General features: G+C 42.7%; 1 protein-coding gene across 3 annotated transcripts in view; it reads left to right on the top strand.

The window, feature by feature from the left end:
• Palld (palladin, cytoskeletal associated protein) overlaps positions 1-26,235 on the top strand; it is a 364,130-nt gene that overhangs the window by 163,063 nt on the left and 174,832 nt on the right. For all 3 annotated transcript variants that reach the window (XM_057752401.1, XM_057752402.1, XM_057752403.1), the window contains exons 6-9: positions 1,147-1,288; positions 2,214-2,237; positions 16,336-16,455; positions 18,251-18,593. In XM_057752401.1, coding sequence (XP_057608384.1) covers positions 1,147-1,288; positions 2,214-2,237; positions 16,336-16,455; positions 18,251-18,593 — 629 coding nt within the window. The remainder of the gene's footprint in view (positions 1-1,146; positions 1,289-2,213; positions 2,238-16,335; positions 16,456-18,250; positions 18,594-26,235) is intronic.

The raw sequence follows: 26,235 nt of genomic DNA on the forward strand, positions 1-26,235 counted from the left end.
ATATTCTTGTTCACTGCCAAATAAGATATTTTCCTTCCACCTTTATAATTCATTGGCAACCACAATAGGCTTTTAGAATAGCCACAGCGCTTTAACACATATCCTAAGGACATATACTGAAGCATTTTTTCTCCATTTGCTGTAAGATTTGCGACTAGCTATTATTACTCCCCAGACCTTTAAAACAAAACAAAACAAACCTGTTCAAAGTCTACACACTTCCTAATGAATTCTGTGTGCTCTAGCTTGTTTATAACTACTTTTTTAAAATCATGACTTAATTATTCCAAAACACACACACACACTTCCTAAGTTATCTAATGGTCTAGTCAAATTCTCAAATGATCTGAAAGTATCAATAGCCCCCATTACTAGTTAATCTTGGAGGAGGGACATAGAGCCAAGGCATATGTAAGGGAATTTTTTTTAACATTCTGGCATTTAATAACAAGCATCAAAACTTCACTTCTTTGCATCCATCCCATTAAATTAATTTATCTTTGGCATCATAAGCATTTATTAGTGTGCGTTTGGAGAGGGTAAGGCAATGATGCAGTTACAAGGGAAGCAGAAACGAAGGTCAATAAGGAAGACAAGCAGCCAGTTTTATCATTTGACTCAAAATCTTGAAAATGCCAAACTGCTTAACTTCATAAACTGGACGTAGAAAACTGGCCAGGCAGAGGTGGGGGGTCCATGGATGGGTGGGTACCTGCCGAAACACTTGAGTGCCTTTTTTTCTCTTATCTGGTTTCTCTAAGCAACTGCAGTCATTTGGAATAGAATTGTCTGCAAGCCTTGCATTCCACCAGTTTACCATTAAATGTAGCCAGAGGAAAGTGGCAGCTGTTACATCAAATGCCACAAATAATAAGGGTCGGTGCAAATCTGCAAACAGGGGCCGGACAGGCCTTATGGTAAACTGTCCGAATCTCACGGCCGGGAGATCTTGAAAAGCTGGCGGCCGGTGGTACTCATCCTCACCTGAGTTCATGCTGATTATTTTCTGACAACCCTCTCACCGTGGAGGTTTTGTTACCTCTGTGTTTGGGGTTTTGTCTAAGGTTTGGCGTCTTTCTCCTCTGTTGTGAGACTGTTTACAGAGGTGGGAAGTCTGAGGTGGGCCGTTTGCTTCTTGAATTTCAGGAACTACAGAACATAGTAGCCTCCGAGGGCCAGGTGGTGGTTCTGGAATGCCGGGTCAGAGGAGCACCCCCGATGCAGGTCCAGTGGTTCCGGCAAGGGAGTGAAATCCACGACTCTCCAGACTTCAGAATTCTCCAGAAAAGTAAGAAGAGGTGTCGGTTCTCCCGAATTTAGTTTGATTTCCTCTGGTTTCACAAGAACTGGGAAAGACTTAGATGAGCTGTTTTATATTCTCTAAGCTGGATGAGACTAATATAGTCTGTAACGTGCAGGGTGTAAATGAATCTGCGTAACTCAGCCCCTCTCTTTCCCCTCCCCTGTTTCTCACAACACCTTGTAAATGTGGGATCCAGCGGACCACTGTGATTGTCCAGCTACAGATGAAAACACCCGTGTGAATGCCGATTTTCTAGTTCCAGCCTTCTGTACCGACTTCGTTCTACGACTGCTGTTGACCACACAGTGTTATGCTGTATATCAACAGGACTGCCTAAAAGAAAATGCCGATTTCCTTAAAATAATGCCTTCAAACTGCCCCTTCCTTGCTTGTTATATGGCAAGACACTGCCCGCATTAAAGAGGCCAGGAGTAGATGCTCTTTTTTTTGTTCAAGGTGTTTGTAGAGTTGACAGTTAATGATGGAACTTTTCCCACAACTCCTTCCAAAATGTTACTTGTGAAATAAACCAAAGAATTAGTCTACCTCATTTTTATGGGGCAAAACCCACAGTGGCCCCTTTGAAGTGGACGAAATCTATCTATCTTTCCTTTAGAACAAAAATTCCCACATACTCGCTTATCTGGCAAATCATTTTAAGAGACTCGGAAGTTGGAAGTCTGTCTGGAACTACAGTGTCTTACACTTCCTAGGGCCCAGTGTTTCTGTATTATGGAAATGTAAACCGAGTGGCTGCCGGCTTAACCCTGTCCTGTGCAGAGGTGGCCCTCACCACGTCCACACACACGGCCTAGCCAAAAGCCATGGGAGCAAAGCGGTAGGTTAATTAACCCCAGACCCTGTTCTAATGCTTGTTCCATTTTTTTTTTTTCTTTTCTCATGCTAACAGAACCTAGATCGGCATCTGAGCCCGGTAAGCATTTTCTCCTGCTGGGGGTAATGTATCTCTGGGGTTTCAGTAGGTCTTTGTTTCTATTTTAAAACCACACACCACATAGAGCGATGTTTTTGCAATTCCTTAGAAACATAAAACCGGCTTCAAAACAATGTCTTCTTTATCATGGGGTCTGTGCACTGCAATCCTCGTCATCTTTATTAGTAAAACATGCTGCTCAGACCAGAAAGCTGGGCTTGTTGACTAGGCTTCTTCAAATACAGCGTTTTATACTCAGAAGGCTAAACTAGACTTGTGACTCAAAAGAAAACCTTTCTAAAATACCAGTAGAAAAGATAAATTTATTGCAGGTGTTTACTGACCAAAACACACTGCAAGACAGTCCCGCAGCTCAGAAAGTACCCAAGAGCCCAAAGACTTGACAGAGTGAGCCCTCAGGCATCTCTCATCTGTGTGTGTGTGTGTGTGTGTGTGTGTGTGTGTGTGTGAATGTCTGTGTGTGTGCGCGCGCTAGAGCTGTAAACTTTTACTGTTCCACAAGCATGAAGAATGTCACCATGCCCTAGGATCGCTCTTCATTACTGGGTCATCTGACCTCACCCAAGTGCTCTGTGATCCAGGAGTGTGGGGGATGACTGTTCTCTGCCTTTGACCTCTTGTATATTTATGACTTCCCATGAACCCAAAAATTGTACGTCCAGGTATTTCATAGTACGCCCCCCACCTGAAGATTGTTTTCTTTTGTATTTTTCCCATCAGAAAAGACATGGTTCCACTATTTCTTCACAAAGGTTAAAAAAACATGGCATTTTCCTGTTTCTCCTGTTTACGCTTCTGCTACAGCAGCAAGCAGATCCTGCCAAATGTGCCTTGGGAATCATGGCCCTACCCTGACCTTTGCCTGGGAATTCCAAGGTCCCTGTTGGCTCTAGCAGGTCATGGTACTAGGCTCTGCCCCTGAGCCTGTCACATCTGAGTATCAGGTCATTAAAAGCAAAGTTAAAAGGATGCTTCTTAACGTCCTTCGGAAATGACTGGAATTGATCTGGTGGCTTCTGAGTTACAACTAGAGCATTCGTTGTACGAGTCACCACATCAAACACCGCAGCCACTTTCCAGGCTGTGGAAACAGACCACTTTATGCTTTGTTTGTGATAGGTCTTTGTATACGCGTGAATAATCCTAGGTCCCCAACGTACGGAATGTCTACGTCTATGGATAAATCCTTTGTATGAGCACATATGGAAATCATATAGGTGGTAAGGGTGCATCTTTTGCATTTACTGTTTCAAATAGTAGCAGGTAGCTAGATGATGGATGAACAGACATATTTTTATAAAGGGCAAACTGGATATTTCATTTGGTCACTGTGTACATGTGCAAGTTATTTCTTTCAGTGGTTTAAATACAAATGCACTAAAATCCTGGGCTAAAATTTCCAAAATTGGGATGGGTTTGAGCTTATTTTGGTATTGTACTTCGTACTTGGGATAATATATACAGCTTTCTCTGTTGTCTTCATCTACTGAGGTTCATGATGATTTTATCAGATATCTCCTATAACCAAGGTTGGAAAATCATAAGTTAGCTACCATCTTAATTTTCAGATTATTCGTTTGCTATTGCATGGTTTAGTTTTGAGTACATGTGTCTTTGAGTATTGAAAACATTCAGAGTAAGGTTGGGAGGTGAAGTGCCTGTTGTGGTAAATGTGAGGACCTGAGCTCTAATCTCGTGAATCCGTGCAAAAAGAAAAAGGTGGACATGGTAACAGTAACTCCAATGATGGGCAGAGCAGGAAAAAAAAAAAAAAAGCATGGAGTCCTGAACTTCATTGATCAACTAGCCTAGCCAAGTTCATGAGATTTATATTCAGGGAGAGATTCTATCTCAAAAAGTAAAGGAAGGCAGAGGGCTCGTTGATCCTGGTTTGGCTCCTAGCAACCACATGGTGGCTCATACCATTTATAGCTTCTACTCCAGGGGTTACAATGCCCTCTGCTGGTTCCTGCAGTCATTCTACACACGTGGTGCAAGCAAAACACTAAGACATATAAAATTAAGATAAATAAATCTTTAAAAAGATATTAATAAATAGATAGTGTGAAGAGAAATCAAGGAAAGACACCCAATGCCAAGTTCTGTTTTCTACAACATGCACACACAGGTGCACACACCACACTAACAAACTCATAGATGCACACACACGCACACATCAAAAAGGAAAAAACATTCCCAATATAGTGAGGACGGTATTGGGTGAGGAAGGTAACGACAACAGCCCCCACCCTGCCTCCATTCTCTCCCCACTCCTACTGTTTACAGTCTTTGTGTCCCAGTTACGGCTTGTTTTGCTTTTAGCAAATATACGTTTGATCATGAGCTACTTAATAAAATTTGTTCTGGATGCTCCAGACCTGTTGGATTCACTTAAATGTCTTCTGGGTGAGCACAGAGATGTCATGGCTGAAAGCTGAAGGCACAGAAGGCACTCCTCCTCCGAAAATCACCCGAGCAGTGTATACAAGATTTTCCTTACCATGTTTGCTGAATTCCCTTATTTTTCTCTTCCCTTTAATTATGTCTGAAAGTATTTTAAGAAACCAGAACCCCCCATCACAACCAAAATAACAAGGAAGTGTACCTTGGCAGAGAAATCTTTCAAGGAAATATGTCACTATAAGAAAATAATGTAGGCAGGATCTATTAGAAAGAAGACGAACTCTCCTCACCATCGTACTTATCATACCTACTAGAGTAGCTCCTTTCATTTTCCCAAAGGGACGATAACACACTCCACTTTGGGAAGCCCATACTTGACATACAGTGTTAAATAAAATCTGTGGTCATAGTTTTTAACATAAATTTGAAAAATTAACACAAGACTGTGACTGCTTGTGCGAGTTGAATGGACCATAAACCCAAACGAGCCTATTTGTGTTTAAACAAAGTGTAGTGTGCCTAACAAAAGTAGGTGTGATTTATTTCCTAATTTCCAAACGTTTCCCTGGTGGTGACCTTGAAATTTCCATATTGAGAGAGAGAGAGAGAGCACTTGCGTGTGGGGGGAAGCGTGTGTGTATATTCAGACAACTTACTTCTCTTACATGACCTGACTGATTCCTAGATCTAAGCAGCCACTGGTATATTCATCTACATAGAATGGATGTGGGGTCTGGCTTCTCTGATATCTGAGTTTTAGCCGCCGTTAGATTGAAACAGAGAAACACACGTGGCTACAGCGCATCCGAGGCAAGAGATAAATTTTACAGGACTCGGTCGGTGATGGTTTCCAAGTGCTGAAACATAAATAGCCTTTGAAATTTGGGACAATATCTAAACAGATTTTTATTGCTCTCTTGTCTCTTCCTCTGACATAGTTCCTCTGTCCTGGTCTCTCGTCTGTCTGTCTCTGTCTACATCCTTTTTTCCCTCCCTTTCTCATTCCCCACCAGCTCCCCCGTTCTTCTTATCTATTTTTCATGTTCAGCCTCCTTATTACTGATGGGTAAGATGCTTCAAGGCTCTGAAAATAAAGTGGAAATTCCCTAGGATCTAGATATGGGCCCATTAGGATTCGATGTTTAGATAAAGAAGGGACTAGCTGGGTCCTTCCCCCGTGCCTTGTGCAGCTGGAGCAGGCTTTCCTCGTCACGACTGCTCTGCGCTGGTCTAATGTGTTTTGCACTCCCCTCTCTGTCTAGACAGGAGTCGGCTTCATCACAAATCTTTTCAGACTATTTTGTGAATTAATAGCGAGTCAGCTTACTTAGGAACAACATTGGTTTGTCATACTACCTGCCTTGCCTCCTTTTTTTGACATTCTAACTCTACCCTGACTGAATCCTTCAAAGACTAATCTGGTGTAAGAGGATGAAGATTCATTCGCAGAGGTTAATTCTCGGGCTGTTACTCAGCTGTCTGGAAATAGCCACAAACTGTCTTGGATGGCTTCTATTGCATTGTCTGATGGTCTAATTAGACATTTGAAACCAAAGCCACAAAAAAGTGAGTTGGGAAACACACACACAGAAAGAATGGGGGGTGCGCGCGCGCGCACACACACACACACACACACGGTTCTCCTTTCTTTTAAAAGATTTATGTGAATGTATCTATGTACATGTATTATGCACATGTGTATGCAGGAGTCCAGAAGGGACCATAGGTTGCCCTGAAGGTGTAGTTTCAGGCTGTTGTGAGCTGCCTGATGTAGGTGCTAAGGACTGAACCCCAGTCCTCTCTAAGAGAAGCATAGGCTCTTAACCACGGAGATACCTCTCCCATCCCCTTTTTAGAAAGTTAAGACTTCTCATCCCTCTTGCCAGTGTGACTCTCTACTTAGCTATGTGACCTTTCCTGAGTCTTTGTCCATATGCTGACTCTGTGCTTAAGAATGTCAGGGAGACTCCACTGGCTGGATGTCCTGAGGGCTGAGTCGGGAAAGAACAGCTATGTAGATGCTTGTTCTCAGGCCAGTGGGGTGTGCACACGGAAGATTAAGTTTTAGGTGAGAAAAAGTACCTGTGTGGACAAAACTAGCCTGAAACTTTTGCATCCCTCACTCTGTGACAGAGCACCCAGGGTGACTCTCCACACGGTCAGAGATGTGTCACAGGCTTGAAATACATGATGTCCGGCAGATATAATGCACCGACTAGCTAAAATTATTCATAGTTTTAACACTGGGTCACCATTCTTTTTGATAGGTATGTGACAAAAACCACTGACTTCTGAAAACCTGTATGGAAATGAGCCTTTCTATAGCCAGTCTCATACAAAGGGGTTATACAGCCTCCAGCAAATGCTCACACCCATTAAAAAGGCAACTGTGGTTATTGAAGAACAAGGGGGTAATTTTTCTTTTAATGCATGTATGTTTTGCCAGCAGTAATTAAGTTGTCCTGATGTAAGTTATAACGTTCCATGGGAATAACTACCTAACTCGTGGAGCTGTTAGGCTTATCTGTAGGCTTAAATAACTCTAAGAATATGCTAATATACATAAAGTCTCATAGCCCAAGACTTTAATCTTTGAGAGGAAAGGGGAAGTTTGAAAGTACTTTTGAGTGTGCACTGAAAAAAAGATTTTAAAAAAAGCTGAGGAGTGAGATTATAAGTTCTAGGCCAGACTAAAGTAGAGGGAGGAAGGAAGGAAGGAAGGAAGGAAGGAAGGAAGGAAGGAAGGAAGGAAGGAAGGAAGGACGGAAGGAAGGACGGAAGGAAGGAAGGAAGGAAGGAAGGAAGGAAGGAAGGAAGGAAGGAAGGAAGGAAGGAAGGAAGGAAGGAAGGGAGTTGAGGAAGTGGCTCGTTCATCAATAAAATGCCCCCATGTTGCACAAGCCTGAAGTCCTGAGTTTGGATCCCTAGAACCACATAAAAATATAGCCATCATGGCACACCTGTTACCCTGCTGCTAGGAAGGCAGAGAGAGATAAATCCTTATGTCTCATTGACCAGATAGCCTAGTCGAGTGGACGTGCTTTGGGTTGAGTGAGAGACTTTATGTTTAAAAATTGAGATAAAGAACTATTGAGCAAAGTCTGGGCATTGCCCTCTGGCCGATATATGCAGGAGAGGAAGAAAGGGGGATGGAGAAAGGGAAGGAAGGGGAAGGAGGAGAGAAGGAAGGGGAAGGAGGAAGGAAGGAGGAGGGAAGGAAGGGGAAGGAGGGCAGACCTCAACCTCTTCTTTTAGTCACCTTCTCGAATATTTGCTTGTGGGCTTTGCCTTTCTCGGCAGAGACAAAAAGACCCTTCTGTGGACAATTTAAACACCTCAAGAGGAAAAAAGTAGACAATGGTGTGGGATATTTTCTCCAAAGGTTGATACCTAAATTAAACAACAGGGAAAGGTAAAATTTCTAGTCAGCTCAAGGAGGGAGGAAAGGAGGGAAGGAGGGAGGAAGGGAGGAGGGAGAAAGAGAGAAAAATCATAAACAGAAGTTGAGGGAATAGCCCAAGGAGCACAGAAAAAAGAAATCTAACAGCAGGGTAGAAAGATAGAGAAGGCAGAGAAGCTGAAAGAGACACTATAGAATTGAGATTCCAGGAAGAGAACAGCATTATCAAATAAGTGACTCAGAACCTTCCCCTGATGCTCGGGCAGTAAAGCACTTTTTGCACAAGCCTGAATTCTGGCCTAGTTCAGATTCCCCAGCACCCACATAGCAGCCAGGCTTGGCAGTGCCTGTCTGTAACCTCAAGGCTGGGCAGTGGAGGAGCTAGGTGAATGCCTGGGGTTCGTTGGCCAGCCCATCTAGCCAATCAGAGACCTGTAGATTCAGTGAAAGACCATGTCTCAAAAAATAAGTGAAGAGCAACTGAGGAGGATGTCTAATGTCCACCCCTGACCCCAATATATACCAGCACATGCAAAAGCATGCACACACACACACACACACACACACACTACATGTATACACAGATTCTCTAAGTTTTAAGCCATTCACTTCTAGACTGAAAATGCACACCAAGTGTGCAATATGTGGAATGAATTCAGAGCTGTGCATATCTCTGGGGAGTTCAGAATATCCAGGATAATAGACCACTGAATGAACACATTCCCAGGGACCTCGGAGAGGCTCAGGCCTTCTCAGCAGCCACATTAGACACCAAGAGACCATGAAGCAAAGGCTGCAAATGCAAAAATTACCTCAAACTGGGAATTATCCCCAGAGCTCCAGGTCTGTGTGAAGATCTAGTAAAAATACTTCCAGATTTGCAAGGTCTCAGAAGTGTTCTTCCACAGTCTCTCAAGGATGGTGTTCTCCACCACAACCAGAGAGCTGAACCAGAAAGAGCAAAATGCAGATGTGCAGAACAGGAAGCGGTGATCAAAGGGAACCTCCATCAGTGTACCAGCTGTGCACCACGAAGGAGGGCAGGTCCCCAGTCGCAGATTGCAGGGTGTGCGTCAGGAGCAAAACCCACTGTGGCTGTCTGCACTACGAACTCCACTCCCTGGCTCCTTCCCATCTTTTGCCTTGATAACGGGCTGGCTGGATGGCAGAGCCAGTTTTCCCGGTTTTGTTGTCCTGATCTCTCATCCATAGACTGACACCTGGAGCAGCAGGAGAGACTTGCGTAGCCCCAAAGAAGTTGTGCATTTTTGTCCTAGTCCTGAGATCTGGTATTTGGCCATGTTGAATTGAGAAACATGAAATTTGATGGTGCCGAGTCCATCCAAAGTAACTGTTAGGCGTCCAGTTCTTGTCCACGCTTAGTCCCACTGGATGAGTATCACATTTTCCAAGATTCAGAATGTTGCCTGGATCTTGTACCTTTGTGGCTTTTTTGATTGTTTTTTTGTTTGTTTGTTTGTTTGTTTTGTTTTGTTTTGAAACATTCAGGAAAGATGATATTAGTTTATGGCCTAAGATAGTAGTGAAGGGTTTTGTTTATTTTTTTTTAACAGTGACAAGGTGGGACTTACTGTCCAGTTCTTTAAATGACATAAATATATACTTGATACCCATTTTTTAAAGGATGCATATATAGACCATCAAAGGAAATATTATCTTAAGATAAAGAGGATTAAGTTGGGAAAAATCTACAAGTCAATTTTAATGTGCTAACTTTTTGTTTTATTTCCTCCATTTGATAAATACACAGGGGTCCATTTCATTAGCAATCCTTACCCTGCACATTTTCAATGTCCCTCTCTCTATGTGTAGAACTGACTGTCTTTAAAGATCCTTAGAATGTACTGATACCTGCACTGATTTTAACCTCACTGGATTTCTTCTTCATTGAGTTTAGCCAGAGCCTTTTTTTAAAATTAGTTGTGTTTGCCAAACCATGTAGTTTGAAAAGTAAAAGCTGTTAGTGACTCCAGATAAAATTTTAAAAGGCTATAAATGGAGATATGTATGAAACAGTACCTGGGAACTGCCAGGGGATCAAATGGCTTCACCCTTGCTGCCTCTTCATTTGTATGAGTTTCTGTAAATTTTGGCTTTTTTTGTCTGTGTTTCACCAAGTGTTAAATACATCCAAGAACCTTGAGTGATATTCAGGGCTGCCTTCTGCTGCAGTTGAGCAATTTTTAGGTAATTTAAAAAAGTATTTATTGCCAGTAAAAATAATTTCTGACTTAGTAATTTATTATATGCCTTCAAATCACAACCTCAGGAAGTCAAATTTGGGGAAACTGGGTTTAAAAAGGATCACAGTTAAAGTTATTAACAACCATGGACTTCTCCATTTATACTGGAGACGGTTTTCTGGTACAGACCAGCGAGCCTCTAATCCCTTCACTCGACATGACCGACATTTTCTGACTTCAGTTCTTACCAGAATTTCTTTTACAGATGCTGTAGGGTTGAGTTGCAATCAGATAAAAATTTCATGTTACAACCTGGGGCATCTCGTTTCCGTGTGGCTTGCTTTATATTTAATGATGTCCAAATTATGCAAGCTACAAACTTGTCCCCACTGGGAGACTCTTTCAAAAGGAAGCCAAGAAAGGAACCTTGGGTACATGGAATTGGCCAAATGTTAAAATCATTGCGGTGTCACAAAATGACATCCCAATGCTATTCGGGTTTTGTTTTCTAAGTCATAACTTTTCTAGATATCTAGTTGGTTGCAACATATGCAGGTCTGTATCTTATTTTATACACAGTATTTCTGAAAATTCATATAAAATAAGTCCTGTTTGATCATATTGGACTTTTAAAGGAAATTTGTAAGAAAATCAACCCATTTGTTTTGTTTGTTTGTTTGTTTGTTTTATGGAGCAAATATCCTTCTTTCTATCTACATGAACCTATGCATTTATTAAAAATCAGTTCTGAGGAGGCTGCCATGTACTGAGTGTTGGAAACATGAGCCATAAACAAAACAAAAGAAGGTAATAAAGCAATACTGGATAAATTATTTCACTTTAGTTATAACATGTTCTCACTGGAAACCTGCCCTCCTAAAATCTCAGTAGGGAAAACTCCGACCAAGTCTAATTTTTAATGGAGGGAAGTGGATTCTAGGACAGACCTTAAGGATAAAAGAAAAGCAGACTCGAAAAGTGCTGCTTAAGGACAAGAACTGAACGAGCAGGAGGCGAAACATCAAACCCCAGACCAGCCTGGCAGAAGCAGGACCTCGACTGCCACATTCCAGGTCTTGACCTCATATTCAAATCACACAAGGACCAGGAAGTCATGTGGATTTCTTCCTCCTTAGCTACCCGGCTAGGAAGAGGCAGTTGTGTATACAACCTCATGTTTCCTTAAGGAGGTGTAACTTAGAAGAGCCCAAAGTCTGAGAAGGGATGCAGAAGAAGCATCACCTTTGTTAGGAGTCATCAGGACACTGAGAGATGGTTCATGGGGTGAGCACTTGCTTCACAAACATGAGGGCCTGAGTTTGTGCTCGAAGGATCCACATAAGAAGCTGGATGTGGTCGTGCACACACCTATAACTTCAGCACTGTGAGCACTGTGATTGGCAGGGCAGAAGCCATGCTTCAGATTACTGTGCCCAACAGCTCCAGTTTCAGTGAGACACTCGATCTCAATGGAACAAGGAAGAGGACAGGGATAGAGCTGAATACCTGGAGTCCTTTTCTAGCCTCTATGCACACACATGGGTGACCTTATTTCTGTGTGTGTGCACGTGCACACTTACACGCACATGCATGTGCTCGCTTGCGCGCGCGCGCTCACACACACACACACACAGAGCTGCTGGAAGCCCATATCTCAGAGGTAGCCACTGCCTGAGGATGTTTTCCACAAATTCAAAGGGATACCTGCTCATTTTTTCTAATGCCAGTATATTCAAATTATAATGTACTCATGACTGATTCAAGGGATCTGATGTCTGATCAGGGGGCATTCAGCTATCTCCTTGTGCATTTGAGAACCATGAGTTTATTAGAATATTGAGAAAGCTAATTTTAAGCATCAAGAAACTCTGTTTCCAGACTTAACATTTTCATTGTCTTCCTTTGCACCAGGCTTCCTATATCATTAACGTGGAAAACACACACATAACAACAACAACAACAGCTATAGAGGCTTTGTACTTTAGAACCAGGCAGTGCACCTGGTGCCTGGCCGGTAGCCTACCCTGAGAATTTGGACTGCAATACTAATTAGCCATATTCTAGAGATCAAACGTGAAGGAAGTAGAGTTTTGGACTAGTTATCCAAAATCTCTTAGAACACAAATGTTCTAGGTTTTCTTTATCTTTATATGCTTATGCTCATAACCGCATACATTCAATTAAAAGAAGACAAAACAGAAATAAGAAAACAAAGCAAAACTGCCAGGCCTTGTACCTTTCCAGTAGTTTCTCACTTCCAGCATGGCAAGTTGTACTGATGTGGAGGCCCCAGCTTGAATTATTGCCACACTTTCTATCTGCTTCACCTGGAACACCAAGACTGCCCAATGTTATAAAACCCACAAGGCAACCTCACAACCTCTGCCATTCTATTGTCTTCTTTCTATTCACTGACCTTTTTAATCAAATGATTGTATCCTTTGAATATGTCAGAAACCCAAGTCTCAAGCTCTCCCCTTAGTATCTCAAACATTCAGGACTGATGGATATTAAGTAGCATGGGAATGGGGCTCAGGGTTATGGAACAGTGTTTATTTACTTTCACATTTTACAATTTTTTTGGGGAGGGGGGGTGAGTGAGACCACAGTTGTGAACTTCAGAGCACACTTGAAGAGATGGTTTTCTTTTTCTTTCATGTGGGTTAAAGGATTGAATGCATGTCGTCGGGCTTTCCACCAGGCGCCTTTACACTCTGAGCCATCTTGTCAACCTCAGGAGGCATTGCTTTTCAACCACTTCTCTAATCATGGTTCCAAATGAGTCATCAAAGTGGATGGTGACCTTCTTTCATTTTTCAGTGCTGGGAATCGAACCCAGACCCTTGTTCATGCTGAGTAAAAGTGCTCTACCATGGAGCTGCATTCCCAGCCTTCCTCTGCAACTCCCATGTTTTAAAATAAGCAAAGCCAGGTATAGTAGTTCATACCTATAATCGCAGAACTAGCAAAACTGAGGAAGCAGGGCCATGGCTTCAGCTACATAGAAAACCCATCTCAACAATACAAAAGGAAAAATGAATGAAGGACATGGCCAATGAGATGACTTGGTTGGTAGAGGTTCATGCTGTCAGGACTGACAACTGTATTTGGTTCCTAGACTCCACAGTATGAAAGAAGGAATCGACTCTAGAAAGTTGTCCTCTGACACCCACATATGACCTGTGGTGTGGGTGTGGTGTGGGTGTGCACACACATACAAGCACACACAAACACACACACAGTCACACACAATAAATACAATAAAATTTTTCAGACAAAAAGTAGGTGAATTAAAAAAAATAGTAGTGTACCTGTTTAGAGTTTTCTGTATATTTGCTATCACTATGTGTGTGTGGTCATGTTCATACGTGTGTGTGTGTTTGTGTCTGTGTGTGTGTGTGTGTGTATTTGTGTACATTGTTTGCATACACCCATGTGACCAGGTCGAACACAAAGTGTTTCGCCTTCTGTTCATTCTAATAAATGTTTGAAATTCACTCTTTTAGAACTTACCTCAATGCAAAAAGCATCTGGCAAGCATATTTTTAAGAAGTCCCTCGGCTCCATCCCAAGCCTGGCCTTGATCTCCTGTTCCTCCTGCTATACTTCCCAAACATTGAGATTATACATGTGCCCAACATATAAATTCACAATATTTAAATATACAGAGAGTACTTTTTAAAAAGAAAAAAGAAAGATAATTCAGGAAACCTTGTTTAGATTTGTCTTTATGGACTGAGTTAGAAGAATTGTAAAGCTACTAAAAACTATGGAGAAAAGAATGAAAAGAATCTTGTCCTTGTGATTATGGAATAATTATAGAGTATCTAATATCTGGAAGGATTTAAAAGGTATTACATGGTCAACCTGCAGTTTGATTTCTCCAGCCATCTGAAACAAATATAAAAGCTGAAATGTTTTCTTTTTCTCGTTTCTATTTTTAAATTGCCTAAAATTTTTAATTCTTTCCTATTTCCACCTTATATTTAAATGACTATTTGTCTTTAGCAAACTGGAGCTTTCTGCTAAGTCTTCCCACTTGCACCTGCCTTGCCTACCTTTAAAGGTGGCCCAGCTTTGAGGGAAGGGAGAAGGGCACTGGGCCTGTAGACTCTGGAGTTGAGATCCATCTAGAGATTGTCTACCTCAAGTTCTTCCTTTCATGCTGCTGTATCTCACCCCCTGAACATTACAAAGAACTTGAGGCTAGAAACCCTGCAGCACACTCGGCAACTAACTGGGTGGACTGTGAGCGTCTAGGCTCTGTGATGGAAGAGGTTCCAGGCTTTCTCTCGGAAGTCTTTCTTCATATCATACAACACTTTGTTATTCAGGCTGTTGGTTCTTTTAATCTATTTCTTCCCTCTTGCTGAAATTGCAACTCATTTTCTCTTACTCTTCAAAAAGAAGAAGAGGTGGAGGAGAAGGAGAAGAGCAAGAAGAACAAAAAGAACAAGAAGAGGAAGAGGAAGAAGAAGAGGAGGAGAAAGGGGAGGAAGAACAACAAAAAGAACAAGAAGAAGAGCAAGAAGAAAACTGCCTAAGCATCTTCACTAGAAGAATTTCTTTATATTTTGGAGAATCTCACTTGTTTACCTTGCTTAGTATTTAAATAGATAAGCAACAGACATCCATTACTCTCCTCTTTTGTCTACAAATGCACCATGTGTGTGCCTAGTGCTCACAGAAGCCAGAAGGGAGCACTGAGTCCCCTGAAGCCAGAGTTACAGGTTGTGAGCTGTGTGGGTGCTGGGACTGGAGTTTGGAACTCGGAAGAGAAGCGCTGGTCCTAACCACTGCACCATTTCTCCAGCCCCTACTCTGATCTTTTCATCTTCTTTACCGAAGCAAAAGAAAGAAGTTCATGACAGGAAATACGCTTTCTTTAAGTGCACAGTGGGCCACTGTGACACAGCCCTGCGTGGCAGATCCTTCAGCACTTCCTCCCGGACATGTTGGCAACCTGCTCCACTCCAAGCAGCAGCTTCCCATGTCCTGGCCACAGCAGCCACTCAACTCCTGTAGGAGGTTTGACCTGTTTACACACCATATGAATGGAAACCTGTGATGCTTGCGCTGTCGCTTTTTTCTACATTTGACTAATGATGTCAGTTCCCCACTGCCCTATTTAAGCTCTGTCATTGATTCAGCTTGTGCTGTACAGTGAATCTAGTTTGGCACACCCCGTCCCGCCTTGACATCAAATTGAATACTACTGTTAAAAGAATTAAGTTGTGTCGTTTTGTAGCTTGGAGATTTACGTATGTTTCACTGTGGTAGCAGCATGGTCGCCATGAGCTTTGCCTGTTGCTGAAATTTCAACAGCTCTTAGTCAACAGTGGTCCCCGGATCTGCCCAGGAGCAGAGGAATTTCACATCAAGGAATGGTGCATTTCCAGCTCTAAGGAAAATCTCCAGCAGCCTGCTAGCCGAACTGTCATCAGCATCATCGGATCGTCGGGAGTGGGGGGTGGCATAAGTGTCGGGAATGGAACAAATGCAGGATTGGAGGACAGCTATAATGCTCGCAGATGGCCACAGACCTCGGCACTTGATAACAAAAAATAAAAAACAAAAGAAAAAGGTGTACACTGAATTCTGAAATACTACCTCAAAAAATATTTTGGTAATATTTATATGTTTATAAAGCTGTCATAATTATTCTGTAGAGCTAAATACAATAAATTCTTTGTGTTTACCCCTGGAGACATATTAAGGAGCATTAGCTATAGAAATAGTCAGACTGTAAAAAGAGATTGAACATTTGTTTGAGATTGTTTATCTTAGTACTTGCTGCTTGTGTGTGTGCATGTGTGCGTGTGTGTAACTACTTTAATAAACAAAAAGAATTCTTGTGAGGTAACACTTTGACCATAGTCAATACTTCCCCACTGTGTTTGACAGATATGTTTTGAGACAGACTGGCTCCCATTCATTGGTGCTGGTTTAATTGAAGAAAGAGTCACTAAACCCTGAGGAGTTGGGGAAACTAGAGGAGGTTGGGGCTCACTTCTCGTGACTTCTCTGATAGTTTCCCTCTAACAGATTGTCTTGGTCATTTTGCTTCCAGAGGAGATCTGCACCCTTGTCATTGCTGAGAGCTTTCCTGAAGATGCGGGCATCTTTACCTGCTCAGCCAGAAATGACTATGGATCAGTGACAAGCACTGCGCAGCTTCTCGTCACCTCAGGTACGTGGGCATCAAAAGCACCTGGTTCCTCCTACTCAGTCTTTGTGCAAGTAGTTCCCCAAGACAGGCAGCCACTGTCCCAGGGGCAGAGCTCAGCTCCTAGGAATGTTCGTGACCCCTCCAAGGTCCTCCTAACAATAGAATGTCTCATCTTGGAGGCACGGAGCTGCGGAGGTGGTGATGACAAACACAGTAACTAGTACTCACTGTTGGGCCAATTTTTTTAAAAATCGTGCAATTGTGGTTTCAGAAACAATGGAAGTGATAATCTTCATGCTAAGCTAGGATTCCTCACCTCAGAACGCCACCTTTAAGTGAGGGGAGCAGTCACAGTCTTCAGCAGTGAAAAAACCTGCAGAAACCTGCCCAAATGTGTCACTCTGTAAATCATAGTGGGAACTTCTGAGAAAGGAATACAAGCTAGTAAAACAGAGAGAAACTGTAAAGACGTTAGAAATCAAATTTCCCCTCACTATATATCCATGTGAGTAAGTAGCTCTGACACGAAAGATAAAATATTGTACTGCTTAATCCAGTGCTCAAAAATACACAGACATCCAAACTCTGAAACAAATCACTAGGGAAAACCATAAGAAGAAACAGATCTTTACTTTTATTTGTATGTCTAGGTGAGTTTTCTACTTATGGACTTTACCTCGGCTTGTATTAGCTTTCTCATCTTTCAAGCCCATTGTATAGAAAGTTTAAACTGATCATTTTGACGAAGCCGAGAGGCATAACGAAACACACAGCAGGACATCAGTAAGTGGATGGCTATCCAATGGCCCTGGTTTCTAGAAGAGCAAGAACTTGGGGGCTAGGTGGCAGCAGAGGCACAACCAGAACAAGCTTGGGGAATGTCAAGGCTTTTGTATGCTCAGTAAAATAAGTAGGGAAAGGAAGGCTAGCCTTACTGGGACCTGGTTGACGTGCACGACCATGGTGAGCATCAGTTGGGAACCACACATTGCTGTCTTCGGAGTCCCATAGGAGGCAGCATCACGGCATGTCAGTTTCCAGTCAGCTTGAAGAGTGTCGCATCAAATGACCACAGCCAACTCCAAACAGTAACAGCAAAAACGAGACTCGGTTTGAGCAGTAAAACCTGATAATGCAATATCTTTCATGACTGTGTGCCAAACATAACCAATAAATTGCTTGGTTCTCTGTGTACCTCAATAATCACTGGTTGGTGCATTCTGAAAGGTCTGCCAGGCTCTTAGAAAACTGAGTGATTCAGAAAGGGTATGACCTCAAGATACTTCCAGTCTATTGAGAGACATTTTCAAACCTGTTGTCTACCACGCTGTCATCGAGACAACATAATTTCCTAACTGGCATGGAAATTTTTATGTACTCATGAGAATTTCAAGAATTTTGCTTGGGCTCAGAACTTCTCTTCCCCAGCTTCAGAAAGGATGCGCATAAACCCTTCTGAACTTAAGGGCTGTCAGTGAGGATGGGTCTGATGTCCAATGGGAGATCAGAAGATAAAGCATTAAGATCGATATTGTACGCAATGTCATGTTTAATGACACCTTATCTTACACTCTTAAGGCGATTTGTTAATGAATTAGCAGTTAGTTTTTCTATAGGTGTGTTCAGTAGGGGAATGAGACAATAGTCACCCCTCAGAACAAGGCCACCAGGCGACATGCTCCCTCATCCCATGACAGCAGGGTAGCTCTTCCTCCCTAATGACATGCAAGGGTACCTACCAGGTCTGTGAGTATGAAATCATTTGTTGAACAGGTAGCATCTTACTACTTTCTTCCTCTTTTGTCCCCTTCTTTAGCCAACTCTGAGAACTGTAGCTATGACTCAATGGGAGAACCCAACAGTGATCATGACCACCACTTCCCACCTCCCCCTCCAATCCTGGAGACAGGTTCCTATGAGCTGTCGTCGCAGAAACCACCCGAAACCCAGCAGGTGAACAGCCCCGACTTAGGGCTTAACATGGCGGCCCTTCAAATGCAATTCAACTCGGCAGAGAGGGAAACCAATGGAGTTCATCCCGGCCACGGAGTCAACGGACTGATTAATGGCAAAGCTTACAGCAATAAATCTCCTCCGACACCAGCTGCCCTGCTTTCGCCCACTAAGGAACCACCACCTCTGCTTGCCAAACCCAAACTGTGAGTATTTATGCATGGTTTTATAATACTTTCCATATTCCTGTGCAATTTCCTTTCTGGTTAGAAAAAAAAAAGCATTCTCCTAGACTGGTCTGCAGGCAAGCTGTCCTTGACTGAGGTGAGCTGGCTGGCAAGTGAGGTCCTTCAAAAATACGAAGTAAAGGAGATAAATACGAAGCATGGTTAAATCTCTTTGCTGTAACTGGTGGTGGCTGTGAAAGCATCTGTAGGGATGCTGACTTCCAGTTTGTGGTACGGTACAACTGCTCTCCAGACAAAACGGAGAAGCGAACTCCTTTCTAACTGGAGGACTCAGTCAGAAGCACTGACGAGAACAGCAGGAGGAAGCAGGGAAGAGGGGGAACCCAGTGGTTATCCTGACCAGGAAGGTAAACCAGAGACAGGCTTGTCACGTGGAGGACAGCCCATGACAACGCAGTCCCTGCAACTGCATGTTTCCACTACTCACATTTGATTTCTATTATTTTCTCAGGGTGATAAATCTTGCATGAACTGTTTCCAATGGCACCATGCAGCGAAGCATTGTCATGAATGGGGCCATTACAGTGTTGAGAGAGAGAAATAGAATTAAAAAGATTCTCTATCATAGCAGAACAGTTCTTAATTGTTCCCTGACATAGGTCAGTGGAAACACATACATTCTCTCCTGGTTCACAACTCCATGAGAATGAAACCGCTCCATCTAGGAAAGGCTCTGGATTTCTTATGATGTCTTTTGTCTTAGGAGTTCTTTGGTTCCTTAGCATGCTTACATTCTTCAACCTGTTATCGGCTTGTGTGTTAGCCATATTAGAATTGATTAGAAATGTGAACTGGAATGACACCTTACTCTTACACATCACTTCATTGTTTATCAAGGGATTTCACGGACCTCAGCCCAATGCAAACCAACTCTAAGAACACTTTAACAAATGGGGAGGTGGCTTTATAGGAAGAAACTTCTGGCGAATCATATAAGATGACTTCAGAAATCCACCCATTGCTTCCCAGTCTGTCATTTTGCATTGTACTGGCTCCCATGTTCTAGGTGGTAGAGCTACTGATCAGGTTTATGTATAGCAGTATGAGAGACCTACATTCTCATAGAGAAGATAAAGTGAGGTTACAAAAAGAAGAAAGGCATCCATAAAAGAGATTTACATTCTTACAGCACAGCCATAAAATTAATTGCTCCTACTGACTTGCTTCATGTTTGCATTTTAATTATGTATTTCTAGTGCTTTTACTGAAACAGGGACCACTTCTCTGGGGAAGGGCAGATGTGTTTAATGAGGAGGTCTTGACTGTGCTCTTGATCCACTGAAGTGTTTCTCTCCTAATAGCCATCATAAATTCAGCATAAATCACAGGAGAGTAAACACGGGGCGCTGTTAGCCGGCATTTACAGCCCTCCTTATCTCTGGCATTTCAGCAGCCCCTCAGCTTTCAGCTGTGTCACTGTGCTTGTGTGCATGGCGGAGGCCTTGTCTACACAAAAACAAATAATGCTGCGGTTATTAAAAGGTGCAGGAGCTTAAGAACAAGTTTCAAAGGTGATGACATAATTTGCTTAAATTGCACCTTTTCAGAGGAAAACAGGAAGAAAAGACCATAAACTCAACTTAGTGACAGTTTGTTTTACTCCCTCTTTGCACCACATAAGTCTGTTACTGGGTCTTTTCTCCATAACAACAACAACAACAAAAATGCCTGGAGATTCAAAAGAAATGTATAGCTCACAGAGAAAATTGTGGATTCTCTGTATGTCATAAAATCATCCTCCAAAGCCATGGCTCTGCCTGGAATTTTTAAGAAGAAATTTTGGAGAGGACTTTTTAACTAGCAAACTCTGCAAGTGATTGACAGAGCATCTAGAGAAGTGTGATCTTGTGTGTCCTTGTGCTTAACTCCTGGATTCAACTGAATGATTCAGAAATCACGATGTGATTTCAGCTTCTATTCCTCTCCTTTTCTGTCTTCCTCTTCTGCCTTGTGGATAGGAGGTACAATCTACATGTGCACTGCCTGCAAAATGAGGGGGAGTTAGTGAAGGGTGACCCTTACACCCAGAAACAAGTGGGTCAACAGATAAAATTCTTACTTTCCACTGGAGTTCCAAAAATACACACATGGCCATAAAAGTCCATGCCCTTTAGATAATGAAATGGTTGAAAAGATTTTTTTCCATGTTAACTCAACAGCTCTCTTTGCTCCTCTTCTTCCTGTTTGCTCTTCCTCTAGTCTCTGAAGAAAAAAAAAAAAGCAGGATTGGTGTTTCCTATGTTGAAGTAAAATGAATTCAGGTTGAGTCAGTCTCTCTGTGTAGTTTTATTTATTGTGTTTGCTTCTGTCTTTCTTGCTCTACCTACACGCACCCTTAGACACCCAATTGTCTCTGAAAATCTTGTCTCAAGGGAGGGAGGGACATATCCTAAATACTCTTTCACAGCAAGTGTTCTCATTGGCTCTATCAACTTGACATAGCCTAGATTCATCAAAGAAAGAAATTGCCTGGATCACGTTGGCCTATCAATATGTCTGTAAGGGATTATCTTGAATTCTCATTGCCTTAAGAGGCTGATACCATCCACTGAGCAGGAAGTCCTGGGTCTAGACGAAAGCCAGCTAAGCATGAGCCAGAGAGAACCAGCAAGCAGCTTTTTCTATCATTTCTGCTCCATACTCCTGCTTGAGTTCCAACCCTGACCTGTAAACCTGTTCTCCTAAGGAGTGTCTGGTCATGGTGTTTGTCTCAGAAACAGACTACAACAGGAAGGTTGCTAGGACTTTAAGGCTGAGTAACCGAAGCTACGTCTAAGCAACAGTCAGCAATTTCTTAAAATAGTAAATCGTCCCTTTGCTGCATATACAGGAATTGGAGATGGTGTGTGTGAGAGGCAGAGGGAAAGAGAGGCCAGTGTCACTCTACCAGCTTTCTATGTTTGGAAGCGCCTTATGGGACCCCCACACTCCTAGGCACATGTTGAAGCACAAGTTGCTCCTCTGCCTGGAATGTTCTATGCTTGGACTGTGATAAAAGCTGGCCTCTTCTGGGCTACCAAATCCCAACTTGATGCTATCCCTTTCCCCAGCCACCTAATCTAAAGCAGCCACACAACCACTCTCCCCTTCAACCCATACCCGGTACATAATTACCTCTGATGGTTACTTACTTGTTATTGACTTTATATATTGCTATCCCTCTGGGAACAGAGACCTTCACTGTCTTTATTGGGTCTCCTGTAGTAGATGTCCATACGTATTTTTGAATGAATGAAGCAAGAGTAAAGTAACAAAGAAGAGAAAGAGCTCCCACCTGTAGAGCAACTTCATGTGCTCTGCTGAATTTTCCCCTGAATACTTCCAGGACTTCATCTTCAAAGCCCACCAGTTCCAGTGTTGCCCTCCTTTATAAGACGATTCCAATTGATGTTGCTTGTCTCTACACCTGGTGATAATAAATGCATATGAAGAACTCAGCCGTAGTCCCACCTGAAGACCTAGAGCTGCCCCTCACTTAATGGAGTACTTGACTGTCATGCACTAAGCCTGAATTCCATCCACAGCACCAGCATAAAACTGGGCAAAAAGAGCCGAGCGATGGTGGCTCATGCCTTTAATCCCAGCACTGCAGAGACAGAACTCTGTAAGTTCAAGACCAGCCTGGTCTACAGAGAGAGTGCTAGGACACGCTCCAAAACTACACAGAGAAACCCTGTCTCAAAAAACAAAACAAAACAAAAAAACTGGGCAAAAAGGTCTGTGCCTGCAATCACAGCACTTAGTGGGGAGAGGCAGGAGGATCAAAAGCTCAAGATCACCTGCAGCTACGTAGTGAGTTCGAGGCTAGCTTGGGCTAGATCTGACTACATGAGACCTTATCTTGAAAAATAAATAGAGCTACCTGCTATGCATATCTGAGTTCACACCTCCATGCAAAATGCCAGACATGTCGATACTCTCCTGTAACCATAGAAATGCAGAGGGGAATGGAGACAGGTGGATCCCTGATGCTCATTGGCCAGAAAGCATGGCTGAATAAATGAGCTTTGGGTTCCCTGTAAGACCGTGTCTCAAAAATAAATACGGAGAGCAATCAGGAAAAAACTCCCACCATCTACCTACTCCTCTGGCCTCTACATATAGGTCCACACATATGACACATCCATATTAACATGTACATAACACAACAGGGGGCACAGGGTAAAAATAAACACATATCCCACAGCAGAGAATCACAGTATAAAGAAAATCGTCCAGTTGCTTAGCTCCCCTCCTCCATTTCTCCAGAGCCCCCGTTTGACCCAGGCCTTGCTTTAACACTGTCGAGAAACGGAACGTCTGAAATGAGTAGTGGGACAGGTCCAGTCTCCAGCAGACGCTTGCCGTGGGAGTTGCCCTTTCAAGGTGTGTGCGCTTGCCGTGTTAACACCCCCATCAGATCGCAGACTCTGATGAAGGCTTGCAGCCTTCGGTGCTACTCCCTTCCTGTCCTGTTTATGTTGGACCAAAACTCCAACTCCAATGTGTAGCTTGGGCGGCACAGCTTAAAAAGCTGAACATTTTTCCATCCTTTAACTCCTGCTAGTTAAAGTTCAAGATCTCACTCTATCACCCTTTAATGAGAGAATGGAAATGGTTTCCAGATTCTGTTTCACATACGCTTTACCTGGTAGGTTCAAAAGCAAAAGAGGCCATGAAAGGCAAGGAGAATGAAGGAAAGCAAAAGCAACGTAGGGGGAAGGGTGTGTCGCCTGTAATTGTCAGGTGACAGTGAAAAGATGCTTAAATACTCACAAATATATATATATATATATATATATATATATATATATATATATATATATATATATATTGGTTTTTCAAGGCAGGGTTTCTCCATAGCTTTGGAGCCTGTCCCGGAACTAGCTCTTGTACACCAGGCTGGCCTCAAACTCACAGAGACCCATCTGCTTCTGCCTCCTGAGTGCTGGGATTAAAGGCATGTGCCACCACCGCCTGGCCACAGATACACTTTAAACTCATAAAACTTTCATTCCCTCACTATTTTGAGTGCCTAAAAAATTCTGGGAAATTCTAGACTCAAATATGAGAGAGGTAATAGCATTACCTTTCAATAATCTACAGCCTAGTGATTGCCAGGATGATTTTGGGAAGAACTTCACCCCCCCACACACACACTTAGAGAGAGAGAGAGAGAGAGAGAGAGAGAGAGAGAGAGAGAGAGAGAGAGAATCTTTTAACATGACACAAATTTTCTTTAAGGAAAAAAAAAATCTGTGAATTTGATTTAGTGCAATCCAAATAACCTTTACTTTTTGGTGTTTTCAAGGTGAATCATTTTACCTTTGACTTTGAAGATTTAATGTGCACTGCTTAAGCAATTTTTGTTGTCTTCAAAGAATAGTCAAAGAATGACATAGTAACAGTAAAAATACGAAGCGTAGAACCAAAGGGTCCTTCAGAATAATGTAAGAGGGGAGATGGGGCAGAAACACTAGACGCAGAAATGAGACTCTTGTGTTTTTATAAAATCACACATACACAGTCACCCGACAGGACCAGGAGTGAATGCAGCAGAGATGGTGGCCCCCACAAAGACTGGTGGGTCTCTAGAAATAGATGGTGACCCCAGGTAGACTAGAAGGCATCTGGATATAGATTGTGGCCCCAGGTAGACTGGTGGGCATCTAGACATAGATGGTGGCCCCATGTAGACTGGCGGTCATCTGGACATAGATGGTGGTCCTGGGTAGACTAGCAGGCATCTGGACATAGATGGTGGCCCCATGTAGACTGGCGTTCATCTGGACATAGATGGTGGTCCCAGGTAGACACATAGCCTCTTATAAACACCCTGTGGTGACAGCTTTACATTAACGGTGTTAGTGTTGGATCTCCTCTAAAACAACCCCTCCCTGAGGTGGGAAGTCTAATCAAGGAACTTCCTGAAGTATGAACTTTTAACTGAGAAATAACATTTTGATATAGTCTTTCTCCTAATTTTTTCATGGAAATACTGGCTCCCACTCAGCATCACATTCTTAGCACACAGATCATGCTGCTCCGCTAGGCGAGACTCTTGCTGATTTCAGTGTTTAAGTGAATTTCCATGAACCAGAATGCTTATTTTGTAGCTCAAAATCCTACTTGGTGTGTATTGTATAAATGGGAACACTTGCAGGGCTTCTGTGTTCGAAGTACTACTCTAACACTCCCTCCCAAAAAACACAACATGTTCAGTCTCAAATATTTGATGCTTAGCATGAAAGAACACAGGATAATAATATTTAGTCAACATTCCCATTTCATCTTGAGTTCCCTTGAGAATTATGAAGTTGAAAATATAGTCCCTTCCTGATGAAGACCATTTTAAAGGGGAGACAGATACAATAAAGCTACACAGAAATATGGTCAAGCATTGGGTGGGACAGTGCCTTAGCAATTCAGAGCACTTGTTGCTGCTGCTCACAGCTATTCATAGCTCTAGATCCAGGCGATCTGGCCACTTTGGGCACCAGGCACACTCAGGGTACATATGCACACATGCGGGCAAAAGTTCACGTACAAAAATTGAATAATAAGTCTGTTGAATTACGAAGACTAAATTAGGCTAGTGAGGACAACAAGTAAAGTTGAAGAATAGAGGTGAGGGAATCCTTATTTCCCAGCAATGATGACACCATATTTGAGAGTAATGGAAACCCACATTAGATTCGGTGCAAACTTTTAGTGGCTTTATATCAGCCAGCCTTAGCATTTAGAGGGCAAGAACTGAGAGTGTGTATAGCTGGCAAGCCTGGAACTATAAGGATACTGCTATATTTAATTTGAATATCATTTTAAAATATCATTAAAAACATCATACTTGCAGTGCACAGTGTCAAAGAAGACCCAAAGTGGAAGGGCAAAGTCTCCCAAAAAGAAAGAGACTGAGGTACCAAGATAGTGAATGCTGTACAAGGAACAAAAATGTCTCCGGACCAAGTCAGATTAGAAATTATGGAGGAATAACCCATGATGACCAAAGAAGGGACCAGCAAAGTTCACACTCTGAGATAAGCACCTTCCAACTGATAAGAGCGTTTAAGACACATCAGTTTGAGTGGGTAGTTCAAGTGGAAATGGAGGTCGCGGGCGTAGGGGAAATAGTCCAGCAGATCAAGGTGCTAGAGAGAACACTGGCATGGATGCTGGCCAAAGACAATGGTACAAGCCGAAAGGCTGAATAGCAAAGTCATTGAGAAAAGTGAGGAAATGGCCAAGGCCGCTGGTGACAGCAGGAAAGGGAATGATTACAGGTGGAGTGCAGGCCTTCACAGGAGAAGCAGACACTGAGTGATGGTCCCAAATCATTCTAAGAGGCTGTGGGGAGCCCCGGGCAGGCAGAAACCTCCGGCTCAGGGCAACATAAGGGCTAGTAGCAACCCTGGGGAAAGCTTGGTTTCAATGGAGACAAAGCAGACTAGAAGCAGTCCAGACAGACATCCCAAGTGCAATGGAAGGCTCTAAAGAAAAGGCTCCAAAGGATGGCGTAGAATGAAGAACAGTAAGAAAGAAGAGAGAGAATCATGGGGATGGGAGTTGTTCCTGGGGGGTGTGCCAGGCACAATTTCGCAGTTACCTTCCCTCAAACAATGAA

The sequence above is a fragment of the Chionomys nivalis genome, chromosome 20 (genome assembly GCF_950005125.1).
Source record: "Chionomys nivalis chromosome 20, mChiNiv1.1, whole genome shotgun sequence".
Lineage (NCBI taxonomy): Eukaryota > Metazoa > Chordata > Mammalia > Rodentia > Cricetidae > Chionomys > Chionomys nivalis.